Here is a 26,181-nt window from a genome sequence, read left to right as displayed (position 1 = left end):
CGAGAATTTTTTTTGTTGGTGGCAACACCAGTGTTTTTGAGGTTAACGCTCAGAGGCAAATATATTGCCATCAATTTTTTGAACTCTTTCGATAGTTAATTTTTTATCAAAGGTAAATATGTGTTCTTCCTCATTTAAGGATCATGTTCTCTGATGTTTGAGTCGATAGCTTTCCTAATTTTCACGGCCTGACAAAAGGGTAAATGACCTAATATTACGTATTTCCATGTATTTATAGTCAACTGGTATCAAAATGAAACCGAATTTATTCAAGAATGCAAATGTATCTTCAAATATTTTAGAAAAATCTAGGCTCTGTTTTTCGAATTCTATGAATTTTGCCCTGAACAACTGAACTGCTTGTGTTGATCATTGGTCAACACTTCTGATGTCACAATAAAACTCACGTTTTATAATATGCCGTCTTTTTTATAATAAACTTCAAATGTATGTACAGTAGCGGACAATAGTTTGAAATATCAGCAAATAATGCTGCGTAATATTCTTGTGACTTGAACATTTCATTAACTAATATTTTTTTCTCAGAATTTAGTTTTGTTTTTCATTGTTCAACCATTATACAGACGGTGAGATTCACAAACATAACTATACCATGTAATGTTTACAGTAGTTCCGTTCATTTCCAATAAATTAGTGAAGCATTTGACATACACAAATTGGTAGTTTCTCGTTTGTTGAAGTTTTACAGAACAAGAAGATCGATTGCCACCCCGCCCGAAGATGAAATGGCGCTGATTTATAGAGTGATTTTGAAGCACCTCAATCCAATTGGTTAACTTTAGTGCATTGTTAACACTGTATTGAGTATAATTCCAAATTTGAGTATCATGAGCAATTATTCATGTCGCCAATTTCCAGTACTTCAACTTCTTGAGGCAACAATCAGTGTTTACCAACTGCTGATAGACGATATCTTCATTACCTCTGAATCTTAGCTTTTCTCTAACTGTGATTAGAGTTCTTAATCAACAGTTTTTCTGGAGACTCACTGTTTGCAAATGCGGAAAATACCAATCGAATTTAAGTTTCCAAAATGCAGTTTTTTCATAAATAGTCAGACTTTAACTTACTCGAACGGCTTTTTTTTTTGTAGAAGTTGCTATGTTAAATTTATATTGATTTACAAATTCCATCCTTCTCAGAAAGAAAAGAGTAATTAAAAATGCCAAGATAGCTAATATCTTCAAATCCACATAGGTTTCATAAATTCTGAAAGGTTACTAACCTTCTTCAAGAAGAGTTGCCGCAAAATACTTCGAAAGCAACACAATCGTTTAAAGTTCTTCTCCCTTTCTTAAAAATACTCTCGAACATTATTGATACGAAAATCTTCTTGCATAACCAATGGTTGGATAATAGGACTGATATGCAAATCCTCTTTTTTCGGTTTTGGAAAGCTGTTGATAGTGAATTAAAACAAACGATATCATCAGACGCCGTTACCGCTTCGAAAGATCAAGGTATTGCCAGCTGCAGCCTCTTCCTAAGATTTCTCTTGTTTTCCACTCAAGAGACTAACAATAAAGTTAACGGAGGTCAGCACTTTGCCGTTCCTCGTTAGTTATGCATAATAACATTGTTGTATTCCGCCATAGTATTCTCTCACCACAATCGAAAAACCAATAAATTTGGGTCAAAACGACTTACGGCACGTCGCGGTAATCCAATCTCAGCCAAAGCGCTCATAGCGCTCTATTATATTCAGTTCAACTTTCCCTTTTAAGTGACCATCTACCCTGGCAACGTGCAAGTGGTTGGCGGTGTGACCACGTGTCACCTCCCTCGCAAAACCGGTAGTCCGCTGTGGAACAGAAGCAAAAAAAACACAGACCATTCGTGCCGAGGTTAAGGAACTTTGGGTTGACAGTATGAAACAGTCTGTACTGAACCAGAAGAGAATGAGCGGCAAGAAAGATGAATATGAGTCACCATTCATGCACAAGAATAAAAATCAATCATGTTCGCAGAATCGTCACAAAACTAATTTCGAACGTCGATTCCGTATCGGCAGGCGACACTTTTATTACAGAGGGCGAGAACGCGTGCAGCGTGTTGATGAACTACTCGAAGGAAAAAAAAGGAAAGATGCCGCCGGCGATAAAACACCACAAAACCGAGAATCGAGAGCCTCTGGAATCCGGAAGGGAGAAAACATAAATCAATTGACTAGTCAAGGAAGCGTGTAGATGGCAGACTGAACTGAACTTTTACGAACTTGCACCCATCTCGTGTCTCGCCATGCAAGTTTACACAAGAAGTGCCGTTGCTACGAACGTTGAACTTTTGTGGATGCAGTTTTATCGTTTGATCTGCTTTTCGTGTTTTTACACTACCAAATTTGAAGATTGCGCTCAATGATGGTGCTGTGTGGGGTCAAACGAATCGTTCAATCGGAAAATTGTGATAATTGAAATTTCTTAACACTAGGTTTACGGGACGCGTCATTTTGACGCATTTCGAATTTAATAAGGAAAATTACAAAAAATAGTAGCATTTTTATTTCATTTCTTGTAATGACATTTATCCATCGACCGAGGTAAATATACAGTGATAGACATTCGTTTAGCCGCACTTGAAAAAAAACTTGAAACACTTATAAAACAACTAGGAATGTTCTTTTTATCGGGATACTCATTTGCTGTAGTGATAGTATGTTTAAGCAACTTTTATTGAAAGGGCGTGCGTCACAATCACACACACACACACACACAAGGCGGCATCGGTGTATATAAACATTCAAACGTCGTTTTTTCCCGAGACATACGTTTAGCCGCAGGGCATAAAAATCGAGTTTTCGCATAATCACCAAGCCTTCATCTGTGTTTACTAGGGAATGTTCAATTTACAAGATAAATATTAGATGTGCAACGTAAGAAGTTGGTCAGATTAGTGATTTACGTATAATTTAAATGAATGGCGAAAGGTATTCTATTGGCGGAAGAGGGGCGGAAACCAATAAAGATATTCAGTGAACAAAAGTTTTCTAATCGCTCGATCGTAACGAAAATTGGTCTATCTGAGAAAGTGGTACGAAATTTCTTTAAATAGTGCCAGACAAATGGGAACCCCAAAATTACTTTGCGTCTTAAAGGTCGAATAAGACACGAAGCAACCAGGAAACGATGTCCTGCTCATACATTAAGGCAGAAGCGGTTCTTCAGTAACGAAGAGGCATATTGCGCGCATCTTGAATGAGTCACCAAACATCATGTGGAAGAAACCTCAAGGGAAGACGAAACTGACCGCCACCCATAAGCAGAACCATCTCATTTTCGCCCGGCATTACATGAAATGGAAACTAGAATGGAGAAATTTTGTATTTTCCGGCGAAAAAAGATCAATTTGGATGGTCCGGACTGTTACAGTTACTATTGGTACAATTTGAGTCAACGGCATGTCGTGAGATCTAAGCGAAACTTTGGGGGCGGAAGTTTGACAGTGTGGGGAGCCGTTTCTTATCACAGCAAACTTCTCATTTGTTTCATTTTCGGGTGAAAACTCCGAAAAGGATCTCAAAATTACTGGAGGACGTTTTGATCGGCCATATTGAGAATAACGCTACCGAGGATGTCATTTTTTCAGCAGGATTATGCATAGATCCACGTTTCCAAAGCAATCGAAGGCATGATTTGCCGAGAAGGACATTCCGCTTCTTGAATGACCTTCTGGCAGTCGATTGCAATCCCATAGAGAATCTAAGGAGAATCTTGGCCGAGATGGTCTATGCAAACGGATGACAATTTGACAACATTTCCAGTCTCAAGTCAGTAATTCAGGAGTGTTGGGCTATAATCAATATGGCAACACTTTAAAAGCTGTCTGACTCGATGCCAAATCGAGTTTTCAAAGTGATCCGAAATGGAGATGGACATACTAAATATTAGCTACCGATTGGACTCGAAATTTGCCGCACAAATTTTCTTTTATTGAATTTTTAGGATGCGGCTAAACGAATGTCCACCCTGATTCCACATATTTAAATTACTTAGAAAACAAAAAGTGAATTTATACTTTTTTTTAGAATGAATTCGATGAAAATAAACAATAATCGTCTTTCATGAGCAAAACTGTACAAAAAAGTGACATATTATTAAAAATATTGAGGAAAAATAGGGTGCGGCTAAACGAATGTCTACCAGTCTAGTCAAAAATGTTGAAATATCGAAATCTATCTCTACGAATATGCGTCAATTTGACGCAATCGTAGTGTAGACAAAATTTTGTGTAAACATGCATACACCAATAATATATGAATTATATATAGAACTGTACCGACTATCTCGGTTATCCGATAAAGTTATCTCAAATGAACCCTAAGTCTACATGTTTTCATTTTTTTCTTATAGTATAGAATGAAATTGCTTTGAAATTGAAATTTTTGTTATACAGCTATTCCATGCCAAACTGATATAGTGATCCTCAGAATTTCGTGAAAAGTGGTCATTTTGTTTCTTATTGCAAAGATTTTTTTTTAATTTTTTCGTTAGGGTGACCATTTCGAAAATCAATTTTTTACAATTTTTCCAAGAATGACTTTTTTCCAAAATTCATAACTTTTGAACTACCGGACTGGATTCAGATGATCGATATACCAAATTAAAGCCAATTAGCTTTTTGAAAACATACCAAACATTCAAAAAATTAAAATTTATTTTTCGTAATTATTGATTTTATTAGTTTTTTTTATAGTTTACTCTCGGGACCAAGGACGTTATATTTATTTTGAAAGGATTTTTTCATGAAAAGATTCTTGAGGATTTTTCACATAACATGTCCGAAAATCAAAGACGTGTTCTTTTTCGGTTTTTAATTATGATTTTTCAAAGTTAACCGATGGTCCGGATAATCATTTTTCCTCTTTCAACAATAAATCCTATACTTTGAGTTACTAAATCGATATACATATTGAATTGAAGTCAATGAGTTAGTGTACTTTGAAAAAATTTTACACTTGCGAAAAAAATGGATTCTGGTCGCATAAATCTAGTCTAATCGCATTAGAATATTGAACGAAGACGGAAAACATGTTAACTTTGGAAAGTCATAACTTAAAAACTAAAAATGGCTCAATGGCTTCCGATCTGTTATGTAAAAAAACCTCAGCTTTCAGGAAAAAATATTTTTTTAAATATTGCGCCCTTGGTCCCGAGACCATGTAAACTATAAAAATCTAATATGATCAATGATCAGAACAAAATTCAGTTTTCAAAAGTAGTATTTTTTCAAAAAATGACTAAGTAACTGACTTTAATTTTATTTCTCGATCACCTAAATCGGTCCAGTTGTTCAAAAGTTATGAATTTTTGAAAAAAAAAATATTTGGAAAAAAAATTATTTTTCGGAATCGAAAGGGTCACCCTAACGAAAAAATAAAATAAAAAATACGTGTCTAATATTTTGCGATTAGAGACAAAACTATCACTTTTCACGAAATTCTGAGAAACACTGTATTGGTTTGGCATGGAATGGTTGTATATTTGTGTTGCGTCAAAATGACGCGTGTTCGTAGAGATAGGTATATAAGAAACGTCCGTAAACCTAGTGTTAATTACAACGAATACATCTTTGAAAGAATGGAAAATTATCCTTTTATGTTTGTTTGACTATCAATATTTAAGAAAATGATGAAGTTGTATCAATTCTGTTGGCAATTTTATAATTTAGAATAACACTTTGAAATTTTCTTTAAAAAAATAGAAAAATACTTCCAAATGTAAATGTGTGTAAAAAAAGATTTTCGGTTTTTGTTGAACCATGAACCATGAACCATGACACTCAACTTTTGTAAAATTCCTGAAAGTTTGGAGATAAAAAGATAAGGTATCACTTTTTCCAGGGAAAGATAATTTCGTCCCTGGCAGATAGTAAATCAATATTTATCAATATTACCAATCCAAAGAGAATGAGATTACAGTAACATCATTGTCATTTCATGTTTATAAGAAAAACATTCCACAGGCAATAATGCGAAACTATAGCAAATGGGAACGATTCGTATGTAAAAAATGCAATCGTTGACATCTGCAAAAACATGTGTCTATCCTGAACCGGTTGGATTTAATTTTGACTGCGGAAGTTGGAACTCATTTTCAAGTGTCGACTCACGGTCATTGGCCAATTATTGCAAACGAACTGAAAAGGTTGAGCTGTTCGCTGTCCGATAAAAATAATCCCATTCGCGAACAATTCACGTTCGTACCAATCAGTGTGACTCACTCATCATCAATTGAATAAACTTATTGAGGTTGATCGAACGTCACCGATGGATGATTAAATGAAATGAGAATGGTCAATCACGAGATCAATCGAATACCTAAATGACCAGAGCATTCAATTCAGCCTATGTTTGTACAACATGTTCATTGTATTCGATCAGTGAAGAAAGGTTTGGTGTTGTACAATCCCATCGATTGACAATGTAGAATTATTTTCAAAAACTATATTTTCAACATTAACTATTCGCTGTCGACGCTTGTCTTTATGTCTGTAACGACGCTTGTCTTTATATGTGAAGGATGCATTTTCCGGTGGAGACGTTGTGCCGAAATGTTTCCCCCGACTTCAGTAGACTTTTTGTATCGATTATAAATTCAAATGCGTGTTCTAGCTCACTTTAAGAAACGGTGTTCAGTGCCTCGAATGGACTCAATGTCATTAAAAAACTCCTTCTATTTTTTATCATAGAAGAGATAGTTCGGAGAGTGGAACCAAATCAACAAACATACACACTAACACTTCGTCAACCAAAAAAGCGTAACTACTTTTGATTATCACCTCGTAACTGAATTGTGGTCAGCATTCAATTTGCGAAGTCTAATAAATCAATTATTTACGCCACCATATTCGGATCCGTTGCAATTACGTTCTAACGTTTTGAGTAAAATATCGTTGCAAAAAAAATTGTCCATGAAAACCTTCCCACAATACACACTCTCAATTGTCACCCAGTGTGGTCTCAATTATAATAGTGAAGCAAAGGTCGCTGCTTGAGCAATTGATCAAAACAACGTCTCTCGAACAGCTCAAGCTGGTCGCCAAGTTGTGCCGACAAACGGCAATTTAATTTGCGCTTCATTCCAAACAACGGGTCTAATTGATGCTACGCGAAAACACGATCTCTCATTATTGACAGAAACAATAACGGTACCACCCGCAACTCGTAACGTGATGCAATTTGGAACATTTGACACGTTTAGTTATCGCGCAATTTATCCGGTAACTGTTTTCGGCGTGTGGAATTATATTCCGACATCGATCTATCAGAGTTAGATAGAGTCAGTCGAAAACAAATAGCGTTTTGTATTAGTTTGATTTGTGGTACCTTCAAAGAACATATAATATGTAGAAAGCATTATCCATTAATTTCTGCTACTTTTTCTCCTTTTCCAATTAATTCTTAACATAGCCACAAGACGCAAAGCGAATGAATAATTCTTTCTGAGAGTACGCATAGCATTCTACAGGGTTTTCCAATTTTAAATTCCGAAAGTAAATTGAAATAAAACACACTTAGATTTCGAATTTCGATGAAACTTTTATTTCAAATTAAAGTTTGGTTTATGCCATTATGTGTGAAATACAACATCATTCAAATGTCCACCTAGGGCTTCCTCGCACACCTTGATCCGGAACAGGTAATTTTCGATGACTTTTCGGCACATATGGGGCGGTATCTCAGTCATAACTTCACGAATGTTGTCTTTCAAATGTTCCAGAGTTCGCGGAGAGTTGGCATAGACACGGTCTTTCGCATAACCCCACAAAAAAAAGTCTAGCGGGTTCAAATCGCATGATCTGGACGGCCAATTGGCATCACCAAGACGCGAAATTATGCGTTCCTCAAATTTCGTTCGCAATATGGCCATGTTCGGTCGTGTTGTGTGGCACGTGGCGCCGTCCTGCTGAAACCACATGTCATCCGTATCCATATCTTCAATTTGTGGCAAAAAAAAACGGTGACATGCGGCCATAGCGCTCACCATTCGAAGTTACCGTCTCGCCGTCCTCATTTTCAAAGAAATACGGCCCGATGACTCCACCAGACCATAATGCGCACCAAACAGTGACTTTTGGCGGATGCAATGACCTCTCAACAATCACGTGGATTTTCTGAGCCCCATATACGGAAATTTTGGGTGTTCACATAGCCACCGAGCTCGAAATGTGCCTCATCGCTGAAGAAAATTTGATGCGAAAATTCAGCATTTTGCTACTGTTGTTCGTTCACCCAATCGACGTATGCCCGACGCATTCCATGATCACCACGCTCTAATTTTTGTACCAGTTGGACTTTATATGGATGTAGGTGCAAGTCCAAATGCAAAATTCGCCACAATTATGTGTTTTACAAGCCCAATTGCTGAGCACGCCGTGGAATCGAAACATTCGGGTCATCCTCCACACTGGCAGCAACAGCAGCAATATTTTCGGCCGAACGCACATTACGATGATGCACAGGTTTCTCAATATCCGCTACGGATCCAGTTTGTTCAAATTCACGCACTACATTAGCGATTGTGTGCTCTGTAGGCCGTCCATGACGACCAAAATCCGTCCGTAATGCTCGAAAAACATTTGCCGGTTTTTCATCATTTTTATAGTATGATTTAAAAAAATTAACACGTTGTGCGATGCTAAAACGATCCATATTGTAAAATGGCAGACATTCAACTAACGATATGACGCTTTGGTTGACAGCTATGTCAAACGGTTGTCAGCGCAGGGCTGTATACTTTCGGAAGCCCGAAATGGAAAACCCTGTATATTTCTGGTACAATTTGCGAAGAAGTGCTCCTGTAATTTACTCCAAACATTGATCAAACGGTTAGAAAAACGGCTAAACGTATCAATATGAAACATTCACAGGTGTTTTGATGATACACAATATTTGCAAAATAAAATATGATTTTATATAAAATAATTTAAAAAAACCTTTTTAAGCTAAACGGTTCCATTGTGATTAAACATAGCAATGTACTAAAAGCTAGAAAATAATAAGGCAAATAGCAGTTAGAAGTTATCACACCCCTTCCTTCATTAATCTGTTTCAATATAACAAAAGCCTTAAGTGCTACGCCTCACAAAATCTAAAACAAAATCTCGAACGAAATTTGTAATCTCTTTGAAAATTTCTTTCAGGAAGTATAAAACACATTTTCCGAAAAAAGTCGCGATCGGAACTACTTTTCATTTTTATATATCCAAATAACATATCGGTGAACTATCTTTCACAACAGGAAATATGCCATGCACTACAAAAATTAGACGGAACAAAAGGACCAGGACCTGACGGAATAGCACCTATATTCCTAAAGAACCTGGCTGAGGAACTGACCCTTCCCTTACATTGCATTTTTAATATGTCACTACAAACTGGAATATTCCCAGAAAAATGGAAACAATCTTTTTTGGTACCTATCTTTAAACCAGGCGCTAAATCTGACGTACGTAATTATCGTGGAATTGCCATTATCCCTTGTATTCCTAAACTATTCGAAGCAATAGTCAACGAAAAAGTCTTCCAACAAGTAAAGAATAGAATTACGTGTATGCAACATGGCTTCTTCAAAGGCCGTTCAACTGCAACTAATCTGTTGGCTTTTGTAACTTTTATTTTGAATGCAATGGAAAATGGCAAACACGTAGAAGCTCTTTACACTTACTTCAGTAAAGCATTTGAACGCATCGACATTCCATTACTACTCTTCAAATTGCAGAAAATTGGAATGGAACAAAGACTCTTAAACTGGCTCAATTTTTATCTAACAAACCGTGAACAAATTGTTCATTTTCAAAATTCTCTTTCAAATCCAGTAAAAGTCACTTCGGGAGTCCCACAAGGCTGTCATCTTGGTCCTCTTCTTTTCATTCTGTACGTTAATGACATCTCCTTCGTTCTCAAGCGTATCAATGTACTTGTGTATGCCGACGACATGAAGCTTTTCGCGGAAATTGGAAATGAAAACGACATCGAAGCATTTCTAAACGAAATACATGTATTGTGAATGTGAAAAAATGCAACTCTATAACATTTAGCAGAAAAAAACATGTATCAAATATTGTAATATGTCTTGGAAATCAAAATGTAGAAAAATGTGAAATAGTTAGAGATCTAGGCGTCGTCCTGGACTGTAAACTCACATTCATAGAACACTACAACTCTGTAATAAATAAGGCGAATAGTGTGTTTTTCAAACGCTTCTCACATAACTTCCAGGACCCATACACAATAAAGCTTTTATATATTACATATGTAAGGCCTATTCTGAAATACTGTAACATCGTTTGGAACCCGTATATGGTCGTAAATGAAGAACGCATTGAGTCAGTCCAGAAACAGTTTCTTCTATTTGCACTTCGTAAACTCAACTGGACCTCATTTCCACTTCCTTCATATGAAGCACGCTTCATGCTCATAAACATCCAAATACTAAAAGAACGCCGTCAATTTTCAATGCTTTCTTTTGTTAATGACCTAATTTCGCAACGAGTACAGTCAGCTGAATTACTAGAAAAACTAAATTTCTATGTGCCTGGGCGTCAACTAAGAACACGAAATTTGTTTCTAACCAAAACATCCAGAACAAATTATGCAAATAACGCCCCTATCAATCGCATGCTGCGTATGTACAATCAGCACTGCGAAATAATTGACACAACAATGAATAAAAAACAGCTAAAAGAAACATGTACCGCAAAAATAATATTTAACCTAAGAAAACATTGTAACATTAATGTATAAGTGTGTAGTCTACATTTGTTTGACGAAATGAATAAATAAATAAATAAATAAATGAAGTCCCAGAGTGTCGATTTTTCGAGATAACACCAGATCTCAACGTTTCATGCAATTTGAAGACATTCAAATAAAAAAAAACTCCAAAAACCCTGATTTCCTTTACTCCCCCCTTGGGTGATTTTTCGGTTTTCAAAAAACTCAAACTTTGACAAACTTTGTAATTTGCTATTTTGTGATTCAGGCCATCTTGGGTTTGGAGTTTTCAAGTTATGTGATCTACTATTCATGCCCTTTCATTTGATACTCATAATTATGGGGTTTTGAGAAAATATGTAGTCCGCCATTTTGTAGCGGCCGTCATATTGGATTTGTATTTTTCATAAATAACTGTGTTTTACTATTCAAGCCCTTTCATTTGATACTCATAATAACTGAGCCTTGAGAAAAATTTATATCGCCTTTTTCTGGTGGTGGCCATTTTAAATTTGCATTTATTCATAAATAACTGTGTTCTACTGGCCAAACCCCCTCTTTTGATACTCATATTGATGGGGTTTTGAAAAACAATATAAAGGGTGTGTCACATCAAATTGCATCATGGAAAAAACGCTGTAGAAATTCGCCCAGTAGACCGATCCTTTTGAAAATTTTAGACAGTAAAATAAAAACTATTAAACAACTTTTGGCATTTTCCTTTTATTCATACTTCGAGCCCAAGCCCGTATGCTCGCACCTTCCTCTTTACCCCGTCCATAAGGTTCTGTACAACGTCAGGTTGTAGTTTTTTTTGAACAGAAATCCATTTTCTCTTGAAGTCCGCCTCCGATTTGACAACTTTTGGGCTCTTCCGGAGGGCCTGCTTCATAATCGCCCAATATTTCTGTATTGGGCGAAGCTTCGGCGCGTTGGGCGGGTTCATTTCCTTTGGCACGAAGGTGACCCCGTTGGCTTCGTACCACTCCAACACGTCCTTTGAATAGTGGCACGAAGCGAGATCCGGCCAGAAGATGGTCGGGCCCTCGTGCTGCTTCAATAGTGGTAGTAAGCGCTTCTGTAGGCACTCCTTAAGGTAAACCTGCCCGTTTACCGTGCCGGTCATCACGAAGGGGGCGCTCCGCTTTCCGCAAGAGCAGATCGCTTGCCACACCATGTACTTTTTGGCAAACTTGGATAGTTTCTGCTTGCGAATCTCCTCCGGAACGCTGAATTTGTCCTCTGCGGAGAAGAACAACAGGCCCGGCAGCTGACGAAAGTCCGCTTGGACGTAGGGTTCGTCGTCCATTACCAGGCAATGCGGCTTCGTCAGCATTTCGGTGTACAGCTTCCGGGCTCGCGTCTTCCCCACCATGTTTTGCCTTTCGTCGCGGTTAGAAGCCTGCTGAACCTTGTATGTACGCAGGCTCTCCCGCTGCTTGGTCCGCTGGACGAATGAACTTGACAAATTCAGCTTATTGGCGACATCCCGGACCGAACTTCTCGGATCACGTCTAAACTGCTTAACTACGCGCTTGTGATCTTTTTCACTGACGGAGCATCCATTTTTGCCGTTCTTCACCTTCCGGTCGATGGTTAGGTTCTCGAAGTATCGTTTTAGTACTCTGCTGACCGTGGATTGGACGATTCCCAGCATCTTACCGATGTCCCGATGTGACAACTCCGGATTCTCGAAATGAGTGCGCAGGATTAATTCACGACGCTCTTTTTCGTTCAACGACATTTTTCCAAATTTACGAAAAATTGACAGTGAAGCATGGCCAACGTGATCTATACACTCTTATCTGATTATAAGCGAAAGCTGAAGATATAATTACTAAAAATTAAATTTCTACAGCGTTTTTTCCGTGATGCAATTTGATGTGACACACCCTATATCGCTCGTTCTTCCTTGTTTTGAGTCATCACATGTCTTCGTTTCGGATGAGCTGTGGACGCGATGAAATTACTCACTCGCTGATGTCTCTGGCATTGCAATTATTGCATCAAACTGACACCATTGCATTAACGTTCTGAGCTACACAATTGTGTGGGTAATCATCAAGCTAGGCTATCGTCAGCTCACCAAGAAAATAAATGATCTGGAACTTTGTCAGTGATTTGGTTTCGCATGACGGTAGGAAAACTCTCTCCACAAAGGATGACAGCTAAGCTAACCTTCCATACACAGATATTTCTGTTTGAATGAAAAATCACATCTTTGATCAAAAAATAATGATTAGTAGGAAGAAAAATATTCAAATTTTTCGAATCGAATTCAAAGAACTGCTAAACACACTAGTGTTTTAAACGGTTTTATCAAACGATTTTATTTAGCTTGCCCTGTAACATGTTTGTAACTTGTTTGTCTGTAGCGCCCCACATTAATAGGAATTTTGCCCCCTTCCTGTTGACCGATTGATCTGAAATTTGGAACACACCTTTATCTCTGCAGTCACTATAAAACTGCGTATTTCATGATCCTAAAAATCCAAGATTGCGGCCGCTACAAAATTACGGATCACATATTTTCTTAGAACTCCATCAATATGGGTATCAAACGAAAGGACTTGACTAGTAGAACACAGTTTTTTATGAAAACTACAAATCCAAGATAGTGGCGATAAATATATTTTTTCCCAAAACCTCATCAATATGGGCATCAAATGAAAGGAATTGACTAGTAGAACGCAATTATTCATTAGAAAAAAAACCCACCTTTACAAAACGGCAACAAATATTTATTCATTGCTTTGAATGCAGAACGATACTGAAAGTTTGCCTTCCTTTCTTGCTTGATACTTTGAACTGCTTCAGTTCATTCGTCTGTAACCTTCAAAAAGGCCCTTGGCAAACTTTACTTTATCCATAATATTACTCCTCCACCCCTATTGCCTTGAGAAAAGCATTCCATCCCTCGCCGTCCAGCTCGCCTAGCAAGAATATGTTGTCCAATCGATTTCCTCACGAAGAATGAAAGTTTGTCAGGTCAGGTCAGATTTTGTATTATACATACTTTAAACTTCTTCAGTTCATTCGTCTCAAGCTTTGATAAAGGCCCTTGGAAAACTTTATCCTACTCCTGTACTACACCTCCACTCTCATTGCCTTGAGAAAAGCACTCGATCCCTCGTCGTCCAGCAACGATGTTGTCCAGTCGGTGTCCACACAAAGAATGAAAAGTTTGCCTCTGCGAGATTCACTGTTTATACTCTAGGCAAATATTCCCCTTCGTTCTTCTTCTTTTCCTTTGTTCACGGAGACATTACATCTTACGATTTCTCCTTCGTTACTCGTCGATAAGTTGCTCGTTATTGACAGCTCTGTTCGGGAAAGCAGACAAAAGTACAGAACAAATGTATGAGGAAATGGGAATGCTTCCAATTTTCATTAATTTAAACCATATACAGACTATGGGATTATAATGTATAGCATATAAAACAAATCTTAGGTAATTTCCGACTAGTTTGGTATGTAAATCGCCGTGCGTGAACCTGACCTGTTTTCTGATTTGGCACCCTTAATGAAAGACGAAGTTCTATGTCAAAAAAAAAAAATAAAATAAAACGGAAGAACAGTGTGTTTTCCCTGATTCCCTGACTTACACGAACATTTGGTAAGTTCGAATTTATCTTCGTATTATTTACTCGCATATTGATGATTTGGCAAGGCATTTATAGTTGTGGAAAAAACAAAGAGTTTCATCAATGAAGCAACTATGAATGGACAACATTTCAAGGATATGTGTCTTCAGAAGATAATTTTACCATTCATTCGATCACACGAAGATCCTAGGAAGTTCTGGCCCTACTATGCTAGCTGTTATCACAGCCGAGATGCGCTAATTTCAAATAATTGAAAATGGAATATGATATTGATACCTTTAATAGGTTCTCGCTGGTTTTCAACGACGATGCATTCCTTGAAAAAAGTCACCTTTTTCGAACTAGAGACTAGATTCGATTATTTCTTTGGCATCTTTATAAGAATGTTAACGATGCTCAGTCAGATCATGTGTAGTCGATCGAAACAAATTAATTTGATTATCGCGCTGCGACAGGCGGAGTGGCCTTAAGAATACTCAAAAAAAAAACTGTTGGAAACGAGAAGTTTAACGTAAATTTACGTTCTGCGGCGTATAAAGTGGACAAGATGACTGTGCAGAATTTGTTGACGGGAGTTAACCGAAAGAACCGGCTATTCGGATTCGGTCAACAGGGAGCTTAGCTGAATATTTTTCTGTAATTTTGTTTTTGAACTTAAAAAAAAGATTTCTAAATGAAGGAATTATTTAATTTACATGCATTCTTGTTTGGCCAAATTTTGATCGCAGCACTCTTTACAGTGCATCGGACTTAATTGCCTATCAAGCGTTTCCGAGAAGCTTTTGACCGTCTTTGCAACATTTGACCGAGCAGTTTTTCCTCCAATACACGACTCAAGTGCATCATTCATAGTCAATAACGATTTTGATGGTTTCTTTCGATTTGAGCACCTCATGGTAAATTACACCCAGTAGAAACATCGAGCCATGAACATTCAGCGTTGCTGAAGATGTTGATACCTAGATCGGGCTTACCCCACAATCTTTCATGTGTATGATTATCATAATGTTATTTTTCATCGCCGGCCAGGCCTAATATTTCAAACTTGCTTATGACACTTTCCTTTTGGTTGGGTTACTATCTTAAGCTTCACGTGCATGATTTTCAAAATGTTATGTCTTGTAGATCATCAATATTTTTTTTTCTTTTTTGCATCGCTTCAAAACGTGTTGCTGACGACTGCCAACAGATATAAAATTTCAGGCACTAAACGTCGCATGTTACTAAGTAAACCAAAAAGGTGTCCGAAAACTGTTCAAATCATACTCACATCAACACATTGCATACACCGGCTAGTTCGGATCGTTTATGAAACTTCTTTGGTACAGGTTTTCCCCTATATAATGATCTTGGTGACCGGAATAAATCGCCACAGTAAACAACTGCAACAGAAACAACCGCTTAGAAAAAGTGTAGTAGGCTAGAAATATTTGGCGCGGGAAAAACATCATGTGCCTCACATTTCTATTATAAATTTATTCTCTTGTTCTCGTTTTTCGAAATTTATTCTGAGGACAATGTAATGGGGACGAAGTCCCCATTTGGCGAGGATAAGGAATCGAGGCGGCCCATGCCGCCAAGATGACGCAATCCGAGTCCACCGCCGACCCGCCGTCGGAAGCGGCGGTGTCTCGCACGCAAACCTGGGATCCACTGATTGCCCGGTTAGTTTGAAACATAGGATACGATCCTTTAGCAATGTCCGACCGAGCTCTAGCGAGCGTCGGACGGTATACGTCTGCCCGGGGCGTTACGTTTGCCTGGGGCGATACGTTTGCCCGGTTAATTCTTGTTTTGAAATACAATACCGCGCCACAATATTTATAGCCTACTACACATTTTATAAGCGGTGGTTTCTGTTGCAGTCGTTTTCTGTGGCGATTTATTCCGGGAACCAATGATCTTGTAATACCCCCGATTGCACAAGTTGTCGAATGCAAGTCAGATTGCTGTCGCTCGATCCCTCGATCAACTTACGAAGCATAAGTAAATTGTCAATTCACAAATTGTACCATCTCAAGGTTGACTGTCCGATGTGTATTTATTTTTGAATCGCCATGACAGATTGGCTCAATAAGCCGCTAGCATTTCGCCACGACCACCAATAACATGGAATTACTCGCGGAACACGAATGTGGTGAACGTGGGGCGCGTATGAAAATTACGAAGCCACTCTAGACAAACATAAGATCCATAAGATGCGTCGTTGTGTTCAAAATAACAACAGCAAAACGGTACAAAAACCTGCGCGAAGACAAAAGCGAGGTAAAAGTATGACTAATCGATGCTGCATACAGTTTTTACTTTCCACAGAGAACTTAATGAGATAATCAAAGGCTTGTGGATACTCGATAACATCGAGCTACACGAGCGCACCTTACCTGATCAAATATGGGAAAAATTCTTCCGCGAAATGTGTCGCCGCTCATCCACGCTGTCCATACCTGCCTCGAACATCCGTTACTAGCGTATCCATTTACGCACCTTTGCTACGTCCTCCCTTTTGAGGAAGGCCCCCCTTTTTGCGGCTGACCCACTTATTGATCATCTTATTGTGTGGAACAGGTTTTTATGTATGAACCGCAAACATAACGTGGGTTCCGTTGACCTATATTTCTCGCGGTCTCCCATTCTACATTGTTCCCGATGAAGCAATAACGGTCCGCGGGGAGGAGTCAATGTACAAAGGTCAATATGGGAGGCAGGCAGAGGAAATCATTCGTCCGAGATTAATATTCTAAACAATGATACAACGATGGCGTAGGTCATTATGCTTCTTTGTGGTGTTCCAATGGCGCAAATTTTACTTGTGAGAAATTCACTTGGAGACGCTACCAAGTCGGGCTTTATTCCCATGGAGACAACAAGTGTTGTTGATGAATCAAACAAGGAAAATAACAAAGGCTTACAACTAAAAGTATTTCATTCACCTGTCCCCACTTACGGGGTCGCTGGTGACAAGTGTATTGTTTTTCAAGCTACGAAGTAGTAATCCAAAGTAAATGCAATAAATAACAGCCCTTGTCAGGGTAGTTTTGTATGCTATCAGTGTATCTTTATAACACAACAACCATGTTTGCGACACACGGTTCGTAGTATTATGCAAACTGATGGAGCAGAAAACTGTTATATGATCAAACAGCTATGATCTGGCACTGGAAATTGCCATGACGCGATGTTACCCTTTTCACTTCCTACTGAATGAATGGCATTTTCCATCTGTTGGTTCACGCGAGCGAGTCATTAATCGGTTATCGCGAATACAGGTTTCACATCGAGGTCATATATATCCAATGGTTCAGTGGAAAACTCACTTTTCCTCCTCCGAAGAAATAATTACAAGCTTCGCGCGCCTAACAGAGGCACTTTCTCGGTGTAATCGCTTTGTCAGTGTTTACCCGCACGTTTGACAGTTATGGGAGGGCGCACATGTCTGCCAAGTATCGTCCAATCTTCTCGCTCGAACAAGCTAGCTTCCTACACAATGTGCCCCAGCATGGAAGTGGCGGATCTCTTCCTTCCTGGCCAATGATCATCATCGAGTTTTTCCTTTTCTGTACCGAGGCCACCAATCAGGTTTTGTTGGTTTCACTTTCAAGCATGCGCTCGTCGTCCATGAATGGCCGCTCTCCAACATCATCACTATACTCATTTTTTTCTGTTTTGTGTATTTTTTCTTACAGACGGCTACGTGTTCCTTGATCAACTATCAACAAAGCCCGAGGTCTACCTCCTCTCAACTCCCCATGTTCCCGGCTAATTGTACAACATGAGTCAGTACTACTTTCCAATCGTTCTAGTGTTCCTAATCGAGCTTCTACGGCTGGCCCAGTGTAAGTTCGACCGACATCACACCCCTGAAGTCTTTCTACCATCAGCTTTTCTCACACATTTCAGCCCACCCCTTCGTCTTCAGCGCCTCCGGCCAAAACCAGCGACAATCGCGAATCGAATGGCAACAACCAGAGGACACCTGGGACATCCAGGCGGTTCCCAGGAGCGTCCATCCTCTGCTGGAAAACCAACACAATGACCACCGGTTGCCACCCACCAGTTACCAAATGATCGACGCAGACAATCACGACGACAAACTGCTGAAGCGGTTGATGGAAATCAGAGAGAATGCCACCGCTCGGACGCTGTTCTCCTTCAACAAGGAGGAATCCCACCTGCCCCCACTGCTCACGAAAACCATCAAGTACTTCAACCTGCAACAGGTTGCGTTCGAGCTGGAGACGAGCGTAATGTCGCAAGTTTCCTGTACCGCTTGCAAAGCCGGCGCCGGACTGCTCCAACATTACATCCGAACCGGCAAGAGTAAGGATGAAATCATCAAAACCATCTACCAGTACTGTGTGAACCTTAAAATACAGTCACCTCGGGTTTGCGAAGGCGTCAGTCAGCTGTTCGGGGTAGAGGTCATCTACGTCCTGAAGCGGGTAACCATCGGTCCGGAGGAAATATGTAGCTTCATCATAGGAGACGCCTGTGGAGACATCTACAATCCGTACCACGAGTGGGAAGTTGATTTTCCACCGGTTGTGAAACCCGAAGTTAAGGAGTTACCATTGCCGAAGGAAACCGCTCCTGTCTTCAAAGTACTTCACCTTTCGGACACTCACTTCGATCCGTACTACGCCGAAGGATCCAATGCGGACTGCAACGAACCGTTGTGCTGTCGGTTGACCAATGGTCGCCCAACCACACCCAACGGTGCCGCAGGCAAATGGGGGGACTACCGTAAGTGTGACACACCGCAACGCACAGTGGATCATATGTTGAATCACATCGCCGATACGCACTCCGATATCGACTTCATCATCTGGACCGGTGATTTGCCGCCGCACGACGTCTGGAATCAAACCAAGGAGGAAAACCTCAAGGTGCTCAAAGAGACGGTCAAGCAAATGTCCGAGAAGTTCCCCGGTATTCCCATTTTCCCAGCCCTAGGGAATCACGAAAGCGCTCCGGTCAATAGCTTCCCCCCACCGTACGTGCAACAGGTCGACAGCTCGATCGCGTGGCTGTACGACGAGCTGGACATCCAGTGGCGCCGGTGGCTTCCGGCTAGCGTATCACACACAGTCCGCCGAGGGGCCTTCTATTCGGTGCTTGTGCGGCCCGGTTACCGAATAATCTCGCTCAACATGAACTACTGCAACAACAAAAACTGGTGGCTGCTGCTGAACTCAACCGATCCGGCAACCGAGCTGCAGTGGTTCATCTACGAGCTGCAGAGTGCGGAATTCGCGAACGAAAAGGTCCACGTGATCGGACACATTCCACCGGGCCACTCGGACTGTTTGAAGGTGTGGAGCAGAAACTACTACAAGATTGTGTCCCGATACGAGAGTATAATCGTGGCGCAGTTCTTCGGACATACACACTTCGACGAGTTCGAAGTGTTCTACGATCCGCACGATCTGAGTAGGGTTTGCGAGAAAAGGGGGAATTGAAACTAGGATTTATTTCTTATGCTTAAATTTTAGGTAGAGCTACCAGCATTGCGTACATCGGACCATCGGTAACTCCATACAATGACTTGAACCCGGGCTATCGGATTTATTACATCGATGGAGATCACCCGGATACCACAAGGGTGAGTACGTAACAGCAATTGCTGGAAAAAAGATGAAACGAAAACATGAGTCCGATTTCATTGAAAAAAATCAGGTCCGAAAGTTTTGTTTCGCCATTAGGGGTCAATCTTCCTTAACACGTTGAGCCCCGTACCAGTGTTTCCACATCTAAATCTGTACCAGAGGGGATGTTCATACATAGTTTTTCTGAATCTAGATTGAATACTATCCTTTAATAAAATTTTTGAGCTGCCGCCACGATGTTCAATCAAATCTTTTGATCTCAAAATAACGTTCATCGTATCGTTGCTGAGCCGATACTGAAACTTATTTTGTTCTGATTATACTCAGAAAAAATCTCTCGACAGTTGCCGAGAAGTGAGGCACAGCTAGAATGTTACAAACAAGTCATCGAAGCGACGAAAATGCGAGCGAACCGTCAATTCTTTTTTGGCATCAAATTTTTCTGAAACTGTGATTTCCTTTCGGAGTAATTTTATCTTTAGGTACGGAATTCATTCCCCATATCTGGTATATTCCCATCGTGGAAACGCCTGTATCATAACGTTATGACTTGTCAAATTGGAAAAGATTCTGGGATTTAACATTGCCGCTATCTAGAGCGCCGGATCACCAAATCGAATATTTTTCTCATTTACTTGAATAGCTCCACGAAAAAACTGCGACGAATATCCTTAAAAATAACCTGCCTTTTGCTGTCCATTGTTCTAAAAGTTCTGTTGCCGTCCCGACCAAAAATTCTTGCAGATTTTCAAATGATCTTCAAATTTAATAGCATTGGACATTGAAACAACGTGAGATTCCTCGACGATTTTTCAGCCTGGAAGAAACGATTCAAACTGTTGAACCGTGGCAAAACATAGGGGAAGTGGGGGTAAGACGGACATGTCAAGATGAACCTCAGTTGTATCTTTGGAAACTTTTTTTTATCCAGAATATATATTTTTACTCAGGCTCATATGGCGTCAGCCTGACGGGACAGGGAGTTCAATATTTCGACAATGTTTGCCTCGCAACTATGTTAGTAATATGTAACCGATTACTCGCGGTTGGCTCGGAGGTTAGTATTACAAGTGTTCTCATAATTGGGATGTTGTCTGCAATGCTCTGTATGTGTGCCCGACACGGGATACATCCTATTGGGATTAAGATGACCATTAATCAGCAACGCCCCCTAGTCTGTACCCCATATCTAGCGTGGTGCGTCTTTCTCGACTCGAGGAATCCAGGATAGAATGGTCACTAGCCGATAGAATTATCAGCTCGTGTAGAGTTGCCATGAGCGGTATAATCCTCAGCTCTTGGTGAATCATCAGTGGGCCTTCGGCCCGTGTAGCTGTAAAGAGTATGGGTATGTATTGCCGCGACTAAGTAAAAGTTTATCAATCGGATAGGAGGGATATGATACACGGATACAACGGAGGAAACATCATTAAACGTTGACATTGGCGTTTCTGAGGAATAGGTATAGATGAAGCAGAAGATCAGGATCACGGCTACCTAAGATATCCTGGACGGGGATATCCGATTGTCTGCCTTGTGCCCTCAATACTCTGGTGAGCTGAGAGCGGGCAGCATGGAACCGGATCACAAAGATTGTTTGCCGCGAACCTAATCCGATAGAGATGCGCGTTTAGGTTGTAATGATTGGATATCTCGGTGAAGCCGAGATATCACGCGAATGAAATCACGACCTACATTCAATGCCTTGAACCATGCACTCGTCGAGACCTTAGGGATAATCGTGTGTAACCAAAGACCCAACTCATCTTCACTCCACATGCGCTGCCAACTTACGAGTGTGTGCTGACGAGGAATGTGGAAAAATTCGTTATAAACAATTTGCCTTTCAAAAAGTGTGCCTTCTGAAGCGCCCACCTTAGCTAGCGAGTCTACTTTCACATTCCCCGGAATCGAGCAATGAGAGAGAACCCATGCTAAGGTAATCTTGAATAATCTTCGACCAACACACTCAGTAAATGTCTTATTCTTGTTATGAAATAAGATGAGCGTTTATAAACTTTCATTGAGCGGATTACCTTTATTGAGCTGAGACTGTCTGAAAAAATAAAATAATGGTCGATGGGCAGTGTTTCAATTATCCCTAGAGCATAGTATATCGCACCCAGCTCAGCGACATACACGGAACAAGGATCTCTGAGTTTAAAAGAGGCACTGGAATTTTCATTGAAGATGCCGAAGCCAGTGGACCCGTTTATGTTTGTACCATCAGTAAAGAACATTTTATCAGATATAACTTTCCCTTATTCTGTCGTATTCTATTCTGCGTAACTTATGTTTTCCAAAACTTAAAAGCAGTTGATCACACTTCAATATACTGGTTTTCGAAATAATTGACCAATTGTTTAAAAAAAGTGTTTTTCCATGTTTTGACTGAAATTAAAACAATCCGCCAAGTAGAACATTTTTATCGATGCGGGTATAATGGACATGTAGTGGGGGGAATATGGACAGGTTGATAATATACGAAGCGTAGGAGTTTATCGCACGCGAGAGGAATAATTCCGCTCTCTCTAAGTGTTTGTGTGTCCAGTAACTGAAATAGAACAAACAGAGAAAGCAATATAAAAAGGGGTTGAATATTCTTCCCTTCACATTCCATCATGCATTGGATGTGATTATGGAGGTGACTGTCCATTTCAACCCCACTAGTGCAACTATTTTAATAATTTAAATTTACCACCTACGAATGAATTTACGTTTTCGTACATACCTAATATCGCTTCTCTGTCAACTCACAAACCGAAATATAACCATCAGAGAATTCAATTTTGCAATTAAACCACTCACAATGCTTAATATGGAAGCCGCAAAAATTACATCCACACGCGGAATCATATTTGATTTTCTATTTTTGTTTCCCTATTCCAACTTAGATAAGTATTCATTTGTAATAGGATGGTTTACATATTATAGAATAGCATGTAGAATGGGTTCCCATCAACAGAAATTTGAAATTCATAATGCAACTATACAAATAAACCACCTGTCCATCATACCCCCACTGTCCGTCTTACCCGCGCCTCCCTTACTCCAGAAAAGCAACTGCGGCGTGAAAGTCTTCATTTATCCTCATGTTGCTTTGTTGAAATGTAAAAAATTTCACACGCGGAGATTTTTTCATCAATCTGTACAGTCGGAAATTTCAAGTGGTATTTGACATGCTGTAACTTCGTGGAAAATCAACGCATATCGATGGGACGCGTAGCATTACAACTTTAATGTATAAGAATATTTTACGTACATATTATTATCTTGGTGTGTGTAGGTGAAGTGGGCAACAATATCGAGAAGAAATGAAAAACTGATTTTCCTTTGTTTTTTTTTTCATAATGATGCGCATCCCATCGATATTTGTTGATTGTTCACGAAGTCACAACATGTCAAAAATCACTTAAAATTTTCGACTTCGCACTCTGTTCCTCTAATTTTTTTGTTGAGTGTATATTACTGCACCCAACCTGGTCGTCTTCGCAGTGTTCGAACCAGTCTTCAGAAAACACACTGCGCTGCACATAAGTTTAATTTTCATCAGTGCGCGCTCATAACAAATACGTATTCTCTCTTGGTACGAAGATTCGCCAGAGCACATGTGTACACAAGGAGTAAGAGATCAACTGAGTTTGCACTCAGTTGAACTCTTACTCCTTGTGTACACATGTGCTTATTGTACAAAACTTATTGCACATCAGCACCGCGTTGCATTCTGAAGACTGGTTCGAACTCCAAAGTTGGTGAAAACGATACGTGAAAGGATCCTTCGAAAACCTTGCCGCTCTAAGAATAAAATGTTCAAAGAAGTTAACGTGTCCAAAAAAATTACCTCATTGGAACATTGTGGACTTTGACGGATGCGAAACACATAAGCCAGCGGTCAGTACTCAGTGCTCATTTAAGATAAAAAGGGCTTAAATGGTAAAATGATAAGAGAAGGCACTGTGCAGATACTTATGAGTCATGTTGAAGGAAAAGCTGGAGGACTATTCTACCCTACAATAAATCGTGTACTGGTTTGAAATTGGAAAGGAAACATTACTATTAGAAAACCAATGTGGTTTATTTCATCTAGGAAGATGTATTGTATAATTTTCGCAACAGTCTATGAAAATATAAAAATATGAGATCAGTTTATTACCTTTCGTGGGATCATCTAAATTATTTTCATATGCTGTTGCAAGAACGAAGATTGGTCAAGCGGTCAAAAGTTACAAATTCACAAAAATTGGCCGAAAAAACTGTAAAAAGTAGGAGTCGGATTAAAAAACGGAGTTTTTGAACAATCACAATTCAGCCTCCAATAGGCTAGATAGAAAAACGGGTCCAATTTTTTCTATAAAATATATAGGTATATAAGGTTTGGGCAAAAACAAACCTTTTTTTATAGATCTTATTTCAAATTAGTGGTAATTATTCATCGGACGTATCCCTGACTAATTGCTTTTCACCCCGTAGTTGGTAGTGGATCATGAGTCGTGGATCATGAACTTGAAGGAAGCCAATCTGTACGATTACCCAATCTGGTACAAGTTGTACTCGACCCGGGCAGCGTACGCGATGCGAGGTCTTCGGCCTGCCGATTGGGACGTGCTGGTCAGCAACATGACTGATAACAAGGAGTTGTTCGATTTGTACTACAAGTAAGTGCATTGTTCATTTTCAGCAAGTCAAGAAACCCCACAAACAATCAAACCCATCTGTCCGACAGACACTACTGGAAAAATTCCCCTGTCCGGCCACAATGTGACTACGAATGTCGGAAGCGGATACTGTGCGACGCCAAGAGCGGTCGAAGTCACGATCGAAAGTACTTCTGCGAGGATGTGGAGGCCAAGATCGACGAAAGCAACAAGGGCTGGAAGGATTGGATATTCAGTTCGATAACTTCTTCGTACGTAACCTACCGAAAGATATTCTAACCAAACTGAGCTTTATCTGTACTAACGCAAACACATATTATCTGTCTCATCTTGTACAAATAAATTGCACACAAACACAAAAACTGTGAAAATTGGACACTCTCTTAGCTTGAAGTTAACGGTGGTTGGAGCATTTGTATAACACGCTTATGATAACTTCAAAATTTACGGTGATGGTTTGATTTTTGCAGCGTTGTTCAGAAGCACACCGAAAGCATTGCTGGCAACGAACAGCCGAGTGTTTATACGGATGATGACGAAACGGAAGAGCACTGGCAAGAGATTGAAACCGCTTCAAAAGAGAATCGCTTCAGACCGAGTGTTCAGTTGGTGACAGGGTGAAGAATTGTATTTTAAAAATATGTACTGCTTATGTAGTTCAGACAATGTAAATAGTTACTGCTAGAAATCAATAAAATTCTAACATTAGTGTGTCACATGATGCTACTTGTTTTCAAAATATCAATTGACCATAAACGGAGCGGTAAATATTGTAAATGTACCGTTGCATACGTTGAGCATTTCCTCTAATCACATTTCTATTTCTCTAGGATATCTTATGCTCTGTCAGGGATAACGCGAATTTTTTGGCGCAAACGATGACGTACCGGAAGTGTTCGTTGAATAGCACCATCATCCACCAGCAGAAAGACGAGAAACGCCAGCATTACCTCCTTATTGATATTAGAAAACAAACACAAGCCAGAACCTCATCATACTATGAAACAGCAATGGAAAACAGTTCACCACATTGAAAAAAAGAATCTTCAACCGAGGTAAACAAGGCGCAGAGATACCTATAGCCCAACAAATCATTGCCATTGCCGGATAGTGTTCATCGAGTCTTGAAGATAATTACTAGACAGAGGAGAAAAAGATTGTGATAAGTGTGAGAAAACGGAGAGCAGATTCCAAATGCACTCTAATGCGAGTGAAAAAGAACAGTTACTGTTGATCCAAAATCCCATTATACATCAGTGTTTTTAATGTGGAAACAACAAAGTCAGCTACGAACAAAACAATGTATCCATCAAATATGACTGTAAATACATCATCTGAATTTTACCAAAATAAATTATTTATGTAGTACAAGTAAAGTGAGTTTTTTTTGTTAAAGTTTGTTAAATTATTAGTTTTTTAAACCACCGAATCATTTGTTCATTGCCCGACAAGCATGTTTCTAACCGTTAAGTCAACGCCGGTCCAACAGAATTTTCCGTATGATTCGCGCCGCACAGTGGAGCCGTTTTGAAAAAGACGGTCAAAAATCTTTTCTTGTTTTACCTTACATTTTATGGGTTAGGTAT

General features: G+C 39.6%; 1 protein-coding gene across 5 annotated transcripts in view; it reads left to right on the top strand.

The window, feature by feature from the left end:
- The window catches only part of LOC129768990 (sphingomyelin phosphodiesterase), a 49,709-nt gene extending 23,775 nt beyond the window's left edge, over nucleotides 1-25,934 (top strand). For 3 of the 5 annotated variants that reach the window (XM_055770960.1, XM_055770962.1, XM_055770961.1), the window contains exons 2-7: nucleotides 18,021-18,170; nucleotides 18,235-19,764; nucleotides 19,827-19,936; nucleotides 24,411-24,595; nucleotides 24,664-24,846; nucleotides 25,066-25,316. In XM_055770960.1, coding sequence (XP_055626935.1) covers nucleotides 18,107-18,170; nucleotides 18,235-19,764; nucleotides 19,827-19,936; nucleotides 24,411-24,595; nucleotides 24,664-24,846; nucleotides 25,066-25,216 — 2,223 coding nt within the window. In that variant the 5' untranslated portion in view covers nucleotides 18,021-18,106 and the 3' untranslated portion in view covers nucleotides 25,217-25,316. Of the gene's footprint in view, nucleotides 1-18,020; nucleotides 18,171-18,234; nucleotides 19,765-19,826; nucleotides 19,937-24,410; nucleotides 24,596-24,663; nucleotides 24,847-24,982; nucleotides 25,317-25,425 lie in introns of those variants that run through there. The other 2 variants (XM_055770963.1, XM_055770964.1) reach the window with 2 other exon arrangements.
- Nucleotides 25,935-26,181: the final 247 nt, after the last annotated feature.

The sequence above is a fragment of the Toxorhynchites rutilus genome, chromosome 2 (assembly GCF_029784135.1).
Source record: "Toxorhynchites rutilus septentrionalis strain SRP chromosome 2, ASM2978413v1, whole genome shotgun sequence".
In the NCBI taxonomy this organism is placed as follows: Eukaryota; Metazoa; Arthropoda; class Insecta; order Diptera; family Culicidae; genus Toxorhynchites; species Toxorhynchites rutilus.
Note: the sequence above shows the minus strand (reverse complement) of the source record. Positions and strands in the feature narration are given on the sequence as shown.